Genomic DNA, 10,625 nt, shown 5'->3' with positions numbered 1-10,625 from the left:
AATGTTTTCTCTGATATAAGGAGCTGATTCATGGTGGAGTAGGGAGGGGGAGCATGGGAGGAATAGACAACTCTAGACAGGGTGGGGTGGGAGGGAATGGGAGGGGGCATGGGGTTAGAAATGATGGTGGAATCTGATGGACATTATTATCCAAAGTACTTGTAAAGACATGAATTGGTGTGAAAATACTTTCTATACAACCAGAGATATGAAAAATTGTGCTCCATATGTGGAATAAGAATTATAATGCATTCCACTGAAATATATAAATAAAAAATTAATTTAAAAAATCAGTCTAGCATTTTCTTTCTTTTTTTTTTTTTTGTAACAGGGTTTGAACCCAGAGCACTTAACCACCAACCACATCCCCAGCCCCTTTTTCTAATATTTTATTAGAGACAGGGTCTTGCTGAGTGGCTCAGGGCCTCACTAAATTGCTAAGGCTGGCTTAAGTTGCTGAGGCTGGCTTTGAATTCACAATCCTCCTGACTCAGCGTCCTGAGTCACAGTCTTAACACTTTCTAAGGATGAAAGTCAGGAGTAGGCATAGGATTTATTTGACTATGATGTTCTGCAGGGCTCTCCTCTGTTGTTTCACACATCTGGGTCTAACCCAAATCTAAGAGATCTTTTTTTGAGGGGGGTGGATTGAATGCAGGGGCACTCAACTACTGAGCCACATCCCAGCCCTGTTCTGTATTTCATTTAGAGACAGGGTCTCAACCGAGTTACTCAGCACCTTGCTGTTACTGAGGCTGGCATTGAACTCGAGATCCCCCTCTGCCTCAGCCTCACAAGCCATTGGGATTACAGGCGTGAGCCACTGCACCTGGCCCCAAACACAGATCTTTAAGAGATGCTTTCAATTTCTTTTATACAGTGACTAATAAATCCTGATATTTATAATTTTCAACTTGATATACTGAGAATTTGTTGTCATTTTACTTTGAATGAAATATTTTCTCTCTCCCATGTGAGAACACAGATATGGCCAGGGGCAAACATTTTCTTTCTTTCTTTTTGGTAGCAAGGATTGAACTCCGGGAGCTTAACCACTGAGACGCATCCCCAGCCCTTTGTATTTTTAGAAAGGATTTCGCTAAGTTGCTGCGGGCTTGGCTAAATTGCTGAAACTGGCTTTGAACTTGTCAGCCTCCTGCCTCAGTCTCCGGAGCCACTGGGATTATAGGTATGTACCATCACGCCCAGCCCGGGGCAAACATTTTCTATAACCAAACTTTCGAGTGGAATTTGGTACTGCAAGAGTATGAGTAGAGTTCTGTTTTTCCTCTTTAAAAATCACAATTATTAGCATATATGAGGTGTAAAAAAATGGATTTCTGTGAAATTTGCATACATTTTCTCATGAAAAAATCAGTGCCTAGAATAGACAATTAAAACTTTCATTTAAAAATTGTTTCAAATCATTGTTTACCAATTATAGGAATGAACATTTTGTAGGAATTCAATAGGCATCAAGGGTTAGCAAAGTCTCATTGTTATTTTCCTTTTGAGATATTTTATAGTAGCAAAAAATTAACATGTTCCACATATCTAACCATCATTATAAAAATACAAATTATGATAGTGAAACAAAAGTATTTTCGTTTTTAATTAAAGGAGTGAAATAAATACCGAAGTGCATTACCGAAGTCATGGGGCAGGATGGTCACAGCCCCCCCAGGTTCAGATCACCCGTCTCACTGCCGTCTGGCCGGGCTCTCCACCTACAGTTTGTCAAGGGAGATCTTTCTACTTCTTCTGGGAGATGTTACGCAAACCTCCAGTTTTGTCTTTTCACAAAGGATACACAGGTAAGATTTCTAAAACAGAGGAGGACTGAGAGAAGCTATATTAAATAGGGAAATGCACCAAGATGTACTGCAGCTTCTTCTTAGCTCAAGAGACTGTCAGGACCCTTATTTGATTGATAGTCATCTCTATATCTTGTGGGTTTATTATGCTATCAAGGTATTATGTCTTTGGAAAAGACTGTAGGAAGTAAGTCAAACAAAGAGACTGAAAACCCTCAAGATGGCAAAGTTCCCTTCTTCACATCTTAGGGGGAAGACCCACAAAGCCCATCACAGCTTGGGACCCCACATTACGCTTTTGAATGGACAAATGAACAGCTCGGAGCAGTCAGAGAGCATGGCAGGAGGAATCTCTAACAGGGAAGGAACCCACCATCTCTAAGCTCATGGAAGGAAGTGCAGTTCTATGAAATCAGAACTGTGGGTTCCACAGACTAGTAAGAGGTAGATTAAAAAAAAAAAATAGGTTCTGAAACCAACAATTGTGACCTTGACCACAGCTAGTCTTCTGGTAAATGCTGGCTGCTAGTACGAAAGTATAATGATGAACAGTTTAAAAACGCTCGCTCTCTCAATGTCCTGTGGGGAGGACCAAAGCAAGAAAGGCATGCTCTCCACCCTCGGGGAGGCAGGAATCCAAACAGGGAGAAGTTAAACATTAGAACGCCCCACCACAGAATCATCAGTCAAAACAGTTTTGGAATGAGAAGAGCAATACGGACTGAAACATGTGACTAAGAACTGGGATTTAAGCCAAGGTCCTGAATATTAATTTAACCCAGATCAAAAATGGAAGCCAATCAAGTAAAGAATATTAAAAGGTGAATCTGACTAAGTGGTCAATTCTCTGTCTTTAAAAAGTTATTTCTACTAGGCGTGGTGGTGCACGCCCCTGATTCCAGCAACTCAGGAGGCGGAGGCAGGAGGATTGCAAGTTCAAAGCCAGCCTCAGCAACTCAGCAAGGCCCTGTCTCAGGAAAAAGAAAGAAAAGCAAGGCTGCGGATGTAGCTCAGTGGTAAAGCACCTCTGTGTTTAAAATCCAGTACCAAAAAATAAATAAATAAATATTTCTTAGGTTGGGTGTGTAGCTCAGCAGTAGAGCACTCGTCTAGCAAGTGTGAGGCCCTCAGTTTCTTTCCAGCACAGCAAAAAAAAAAAAGTTATTTCCTTATGCTATACATCTTTGAAATGATTGAAGCAGGCTGAGAAAGGTCAAGCTCTTTTATCTAAACCTCAAAGAGAGAGAGAGAGAGAGAGAGAGAGAGAGAGGGAGAGAGGAGACACATGTGTGTATGTGTATGTTAGTATCAAAGCAGAAAGATTTGATCTGAGAATTTATAATCTCGTATTCTATGTTATTCCATTGGAATAACATATAATGTCAAGCTGCAAATGCAGATCTGTTCTGTCACATAGCTGATTCTTGAGAAGAAAACACTTAAAACTCAAATTGTAAAAGAAACATAAGAAAATCAACACCATAAAAGAATTAAAAACATGCTGCAATTGTCATTCAGAGATCAATTGCACACCACTTATAGTTCATATTTAACAACAACAATGCTATCAGCTGACAATTGTATAGCATCTACCATGCAGCAAACTTTAATCTTCAGAACCGGCTATGAAGTACACACTACTGTTCTTTCCATTTAATAGGAGAATTGAGACACGGACTGGCGATTACTCGTACCCCCAACTCCAGTTTTACAACTTTCACTGGTGAGGTTTAAAAAAGAGAGAGACATAAAGAGACTCTAATGCAGAATGAAATCTCATTTTTTTAAATAAACTCAGAAAAACGGCTTATATTCTTCATAGACTTCAGTGAAGTCGCATGTGATGGCACTCGGGCACGGAACAGTAAACATGAAGCTGCAAATCAATCTAGGGAGAGGCAGAGCTATAAGCAGAGGCGCGCTCCAGAAACGGTACGTTGTCAGCAGACCAAACCAGCCTCTGCCATTTCCCTCAGGTCTGAGGGGACATCTTTTTTCATGACACACACACACAGAAGAGTATCCCACGTAAATGATAATATGAGGCTGCATCATATACTGCAATAAAAGTAACCAGCAATAAAAAAGCATTTGAAAGAAATTTTGTCTCTGCTAAAAAATAAAAACTACTGCTCCCCAGGCAGAGTGAGCCACTTTTTTTCCAAGCTCTGAAAGCTCTCTGCACACAGCTCTACCTGGGGGATCATCTGCTCGTGTGGCTTCTTCCCACCAGATGAGTCCCTGATGGCAGGGTCTGGACTCATTGCTTCCAGGACTTCGGGACATCCTGCCTCTAACAGCACGGAGACTTAGGGAATGATACGATGCTTTCTCACCACTGTTTCTACTCCACAATCTCTAAGAAATTTTAGATCATCCATCTCTCTCAGCAAAAAACATCTGAACACACTTATTTAACCCTGTGATAATATAGTCTGTTAATTACTAATCACAAAAAAAGAAGGAAATAGGTATTTTAAACACATGAGACGAAGAGATAAATAGAAGTGTTAATCTTTTCTTCCTACACAAAATGCATTGTTTTGCATGGACTTCGTTTTGAGAATCCCTATTTCCATCAAAAGAACAAATCTCCCGTGGGGTTTGGTGAGAAGTCAGTCTACACATGAAAAGTACTCAGAGTGGCGCCTGACAGACAGGAAACACCAAGAATCCTACTAATTTCATTCAGATCGTCATTTCCAATGCTGTTTCTTTTGATTGGAAAAATGTCCCTACCCTCCAGCTCCATCCCTAGACGATAAACCCCTTTAAGGCCAACTTCAAATGCTATCTCTTCAAGGTGTTATTTTAATCCACCTCTCATGGGGTTTGACTTTCTCACTGTAGGAGGCACCAGATCGACAAAGTGTAGTGAGAAGCCATGCCCAAGAAGCCAAAATAAAGATAAAGAAAAAAAGAATAAGACATTGAGTGCAAGAGATACAAGGACCAAATAAGATTCCAGGAAGATAGAAGAAAGAAAATCAGCAAAGAATCTAAGAAATTTCCCCAGAACTAAAGAACACGAGTTTTTAGTTTGAAAGGTCAAATAGACAAAATATGCCCATACCAGATATATCAGCATGAAATTTAAGAATAATAAATAAAAACAGAAGCTCTTCCAAGCTTCTAGGAGATAAAAAGTTATGTATGATGGGATCAAGAGCAAGAGAAAAAGGCGATGAAGCAAAGTCTTCAGGATCCTGAAGGAAACAGAAGTCCATATCCAGTCCACCTGCTCCTCGAGGGCAGTGGAGTCAAGCACCTGGAACACGCTAAAAAAAAACCGACTCCCATGCGCACTTTGTCAAGAACCTATGGGAGGTGTTCATACACACCACAGACTCAAAAAGGGAAGACAGGGATCCACAGAAAGGAAACCCCGAGGTTCTACACACAGACGACATTAGAGAGCTTACTGTCCTCAGATCCCATCAACCCAAGCCTGCAGCTGCCGTTTGACATGGTGAGCCAGGACGGGCCTCTAACATTACTGTCACTGTTCTAGGGCAGTCTGAGCCACAAGAGGCTTCCAGAGGCTTCAGCTCTTACCTGTAACACAGCAGCAAGCAGGTACACAACTACGAAGATCACGGTCAGCGAGGTGTGGCCGCTCTTCATCAGGTGGATGGTGTAGAGGAAGATCAGATGCCCGGGGATCACCAGAAGCAGGAGCACCTGGGCAGACTTGTTATTTACTCCTGCGACAGAAAATGTAAATGTCACTAAAACAGAAACAGATTCTGGTTAATAATAATTCAGAATTATTAAAATTTGAGAATTACTTTCTAGTTACTACATCTCATAACATCAAATAAAATTCAAGCATTAAAAATAAGTTTCAATTATTTACAATTCACTTATTTCTCTGAAATTTTTACTATTTGTTATATGTCATTAAATGAAAGGTGGTTGCTAAAAACTTGCAACAAAGAACATTAGTCATACTTAAGTATCTACCATAAAAACAGGGAAGACAAAAGAGAAAGTTCTTGAATGCTTTGATTTTATATATTCCTCTAGAGTTCTATCACTGGTATTACAAAGGTGGGCATTTCTGATCTTTATTCAAAAGTCAAAAATCACACTTATATTCATTAGGAAAAGAAAGTGACAAGAATAGTGAGGTTCAAAAATATAGTCTCCCTTTTGTGACAGTCCCTTGACTGGTTGAAATAAATAATGCACCGATCCTTATCGCTGAGGCTCTCCCCTCATTTACAAAGACCAAAAAAAATGGACAAAGGAAGAGTCCACCCATCTCCCCAAAGCACCTAGCAATGCCTTGTTGTTGTTGTAAGGTTCCTTTTTCCTAATAAACAAGATATACCAGAAAGAGAGAAATAAAAGAGAAAACGCATAAGCAAAGATACAGATGTCTTCCTGTTCACCAAGGTCAGGTCCCAGTGACGGGACAGCTACGCAACAGTCACACAACATGGGTGTCTGTCATCTCAGAGAGTAGTAGTTCCTCATCTAAAATCTGTAAAAGGCCACAAGCACATACCTGGACCAAAAAAAGTCCTAAATGGGTAGTAGCAACCTTTGGGTTCATCTGGCAGTTCTCCTGGAATGCTGTGTAAGTGGAGGTAGGTGGAGATCCTGCTGGCCTGGATGGCCACCAAGTTGCCACCAATACCTGGAACACAGGAAACACATAAAGAAGTGAGCCTCTTGTTTTAAACGACTTGCACACATTCAGCCAAAAGCAAGCCTCTTTTTGTCACATTGTGGGCCAATTTTAAAAATTGCTTCAATTTATCCAAAAGTTCTCCTGCAATGTTGATTTAACATTGAGGTTGATATTCTAAAATCACAAAATCACTGAAAGAAAAATGTGTTCATTATTTTTTCATATCTGTCTGGTATAAAAGCAGAATAGAATGGGCAACTTTTAAAAATCATTATCACAATCAAGACGTAAAAGTAGGTAACAAGATGTTCGTGTTTATCTCCCCAGTGAGAAGGAAACTAAGCTCAATCTATTCAAATAGACAAAGCTTGGGACTTTTCTTGTAGCTTTCCAAGACAGTGGCAGCAGGCACCAAAAAGGGTGACTCGAGAAACTTGCCTTTTTAACCTAAAGGTCCTCTCACCAACTCTGAGGCGGAGGAAGTGACTGCAAGATGTGATATGAATTCCAAAGTGGCGGCAGAGTTGGCCTACCACATGGGACAGGAAACATTTGAAAGCCCTGCCTCCCAGGACCTGTGCGGCTTACAGTGGAGATGCATTCTGAGAAATGCACTGGCAGGCGATTTCACTGCTGTGTGGACACCACAGAGGGTGCACACACAGAATGAGCCTGTGGAAGCATGACCAGGCGACGCGAACTTACCCCGCCATTAGATGTGAGGCCCATCGCTGACCTCATCATGCAGTGCATGACTGCACTGGAGAGGAGGACTTCCATACAAGAAGAGTTAGAGAACAGTTCTAAGGGTGTCTGAATTAGGTGCCAAAAGCCAAAAGCTTTGATCACACCCGAGAGACTGAGGACAGCCAGATTCTGCCCAAGAGTGTCACCCACTGTGGATCCAAGTTACCTGCAAGCAAGGTAGTCTCTCCCCCAAACAACTGAGGTCAGACTGTCATGGGTTTGGTTTTCTAATTGGATTATCTGGCTATTGCTTGATGATGACTTCTTTCCTTGTCAATTTAGAAGGTGATTTTTAGGACCCAGCAATAGGTAACTTACTAAGGAGAAACCCAGCTCTAGCAACCTACAAATCTAACCAGGTGTCATGCTCAGAGACGTGGCTTGACTGATTTTGTTCAAAGCATATGACTTTGATGCTGCCTGTTACCGAGTGATGTTCTGCATTGTAACACGGCTGTCCAGTAACAGAAAAAAATATAAGTAGAGAAAGGGGAAAAGCAAGAGCTCTGATTGTCCTGTAGAGTGGATAGAGTGATCTCTTTCTGTGCCAACGCACCAAAAATAAGGCAATTTAAATGTTATATTTTTAAAACTGAAATTACAATGACTTATTTTAAACTAAATGTAGCTTCACAATTTCCTCAGCACATGTCATTTAGTAAATAAAAAACTCATTAAAAGAAAATGCTTAAGATAATTTTAAAATGTGGTTCATCATGAAAATGTTGAAAAAGTGCATCCCACAGGGTTCTGAAAAATTTTCTAAAGGAAAATAAATGCGTTTTTAAAAAATCACACAGACTAGGTGGAACAAATAAGGCACATAAATGTGGAGCTGTTTCTGCAGATTTCTGACAGTGCTCACAGATTTGGGCTTACAAACTGCCCAAGCCACTTACTAGGACCTCAGTGGTAGCTAACCTCTCTGGCGCCTCCATTTTCAAATCTGAAAATAAAGATAATTTATACCTACCTCATAAGGATGTTGAGAGAATTAAAATAATGCCACATCAAAGATGCTTGGCACATTTCTGGACCCAGCTAAGACTCCACAAATGTTGATAATAATAATAGCAAACAATTTATATAAATAGTATGTTTCTGACCTGCTGTTTTCCTAACTATAAGGACCTCACGCCTAACCTGAAGGAGTGCTCATTGGCCAGAGTATACCAAGGAAACAAGTTGCTTTTCAATTCACACATTATTTTGTTTAAAAAAAAGAGAGAGAGAATAAATCACTTGGTGCCCATATTTTAAATAGCCATTTAAATTGCCTTCTGTTTACTCAGTGAATTTTCTACTAGAAGTCTGGGATGACTGTTGTTAAGTCTGGATTTCCTAAATCTGAGCTCACTTTCTAAAGTAAACAATTAGAACAGAACACTGAAAAACCGGCATGAATGGGTCCTCATCTGATGGAATACATAAACAAGGACCCTAACTCATTCCTCATTCACCAAGAGGGAACTCATAGGCCCTAGAAACTGAAGGAGGCAAAAGTATTTATACTACACAACACAAGCACTTTATCACAGAGTGTTGCTGGGGTAAATGAGGGAGAAACCAACTTAACAAAACAACCCAGTCTTGTCATCATCCCTGGGTTTCTGTTCACAGTCCCCAGAAGGAGGAGGAGTTAACGTTAAGAACCAGACTCATGTACAGCAAGCGACTGCCTTCAGGGACACTGTCCAACGCCAGAGAGTTTCCATAAAAACATATGAATCTCAGGTTCCTTTCATCTTGGCCTACTCTGGGGATTCTCCCAGGGGTGACGAGTCATTTGGTGACTTATCAGCTGTGGAATGCCGGGATGCCAATGCAGAAGCAGATGCTACAGGCCAGACTTCCCTTGGATTGAGTTGGAGACAAAGAGCTACTAATGATTACCTGGAACTCTCTTCAAAAAACCCACAAATTTGTTGGTAGAACTTTTTAAATTAAAACTGCTTTTATCATCTCTGTGTTACCAGGTAACGTTTATGGGAATAAGTGTAAATAAACCCTTGTAAACAATCAGTTGGTCACCTCCCTCTTCCTGTGTCCCCGAGGCCTCATGCTATATAGTCCAGGAAATCAATGTTATGATGGCACCAAACTAAAAATAAAATGAACTGAGACTTCAGAAAGACACTAGCAAGACTTTTCCAGGTAAGATGAATAAAATTTTAAAGTAACAACATAATTAGTGAAGAGACTAATTAAAGGGTTAGGTAACCTCTTATGGCTTCATCATGATCTCTGTTTTATATTTTTAAACTACTGCAGAATTATTACCTTGGAATAGTTTCCTTTGATGTCAAAAAATGCTTTCTTGTTACCAAGATACACACCGTGTTTCTATTAGGAGTTTGTTATTAGCATTTCTTTTAAATTATTTAAATTCTTCAGAGACTAATTGCATTATTAAAGCTAGCAGAGAGCTTCTAAAGATAGTCTCACATAAATTAAAAACATTAGTAAAAAACAGCTTGTCAATATACTAAATAATTAGTGAGATGCTTCAGAATCCACGGGATCTAATTTTAGAGATCTTATGCTAGAATAAGCCCCACTGATAATGAAAACACAGGAAGAAATTATCAGCAGGTTCATCTAGGGACGGCTTTAAAATTCAAATTTATGTTTTTGTTAAATTTAGCAATATATGTTTCCAGTAAATGTTTAGCACTCACATCATGGAATATATTTCAAATTCTGTCAAGAATTCTCTTACACATTCTCAAAGGAACCCAAAATAAAAGTTCATCTTCTCAAAAAGTCAGTCCTCGTAAGCGACCCCTGGACAGAGCTGGACCCTTCACGCCCCTCCACACCGCAGCCCGCACACTTCTAAAAGCCCCTGTCAAAGCCCCTGTGGGTCAACTGCTTTCAGATTCAAGAAATGCAAAGGGCTCAGAAATGCAAAGGGCTCAGCAGACATGTCGTCCACCTTTTCACATTTTTCAGAAGAAATACATAGAACCTCATCCTGGTGAAGACCCTTCTGCAGTGTGCTCTCCTCCCAAGTGCCCCACCTACGGCTTCCCTCCCCACACATCTGTTCACAGCTGGATACAGACTGGGTGGCCCCAGGGCTCAGTTGCTGCAAATCTGACCCTGTGTGCTTTCAGCATGGCCACGCCTGGCCGTCCTCCTCACCTCACAGTGTCATCCAAGTAATATGATTTTCTATTTGTGCTGTGAAGTGAAAAGCCAGGAAACACGGTCCTAGAGAAATGAATCTCTCTACTCTTTTGGGACAATGGATACCGTCACTCATAGATCCCTTCGGCTTAGTCTGTCTTCTTTACTCTCTAGATTTCCACCTGTCCATCTGCAGGACTCCTTTTCTTGCCTTGAATTAAGGTGCATCTGTCTTCCCATTTCACAGACCTGCCCCCCCCCCACACCACAAACGTACACGCACCACTCCTCTGCCCTGC

The 10,625-nt window shown here is 40.7% G+C and overlaps 1 protein-coding gene across 2 annotated transcripts in view; it reads right to left on the bottom strand.

Moving 5' to 3' along the window:
• Slc41a2 (solute carrier family 41 member 2) overlaps nucleotides 1-10,625 on the bottom strand; it is a 135,950-nt gene that overhangs the window by 30,257 nt on the left and 95,068 nt on the right. For both annotated transcript variants that reach the window (XM_048802829.1, XM_015482823.2), the window contains exons 10-11: nucleotides 6,325-6,456; nucleotides 5,370-5,518 (exon numbers count right to left, since the gene is read on the bottom strand). In XM_048802829.1, coding sequence (XP_048658786.1) covers nucleotides 5,370-5,518; nucleotides 6,325-6,456 — 281 coding nt within the window. The remainder of the gene's footprint in view (nucleotides 1-5,369; nucleotides 5,519-6,324; nucleotides 6,457-10,625) is intronic.

This window comes from Marmota marmota, unplaced genomic scaffold, assembly GCF_001458135.2.
Source record: "Marmota marmota marmota unplaced genomic scaffold, marMar, whole genome shotgun sequence".
Classification (NCBI taxonomy): Eukaryota; Metazoa; Chordata; class Mammalia; order Rodentia; family Sciuridae; genus Marmota; species Marmota marmota.
The sequence above is the reverse complement of the archived record's forward strand: the minus strand, read 5'-3'. Positions and strand labels throughout refer to the sequence as shown.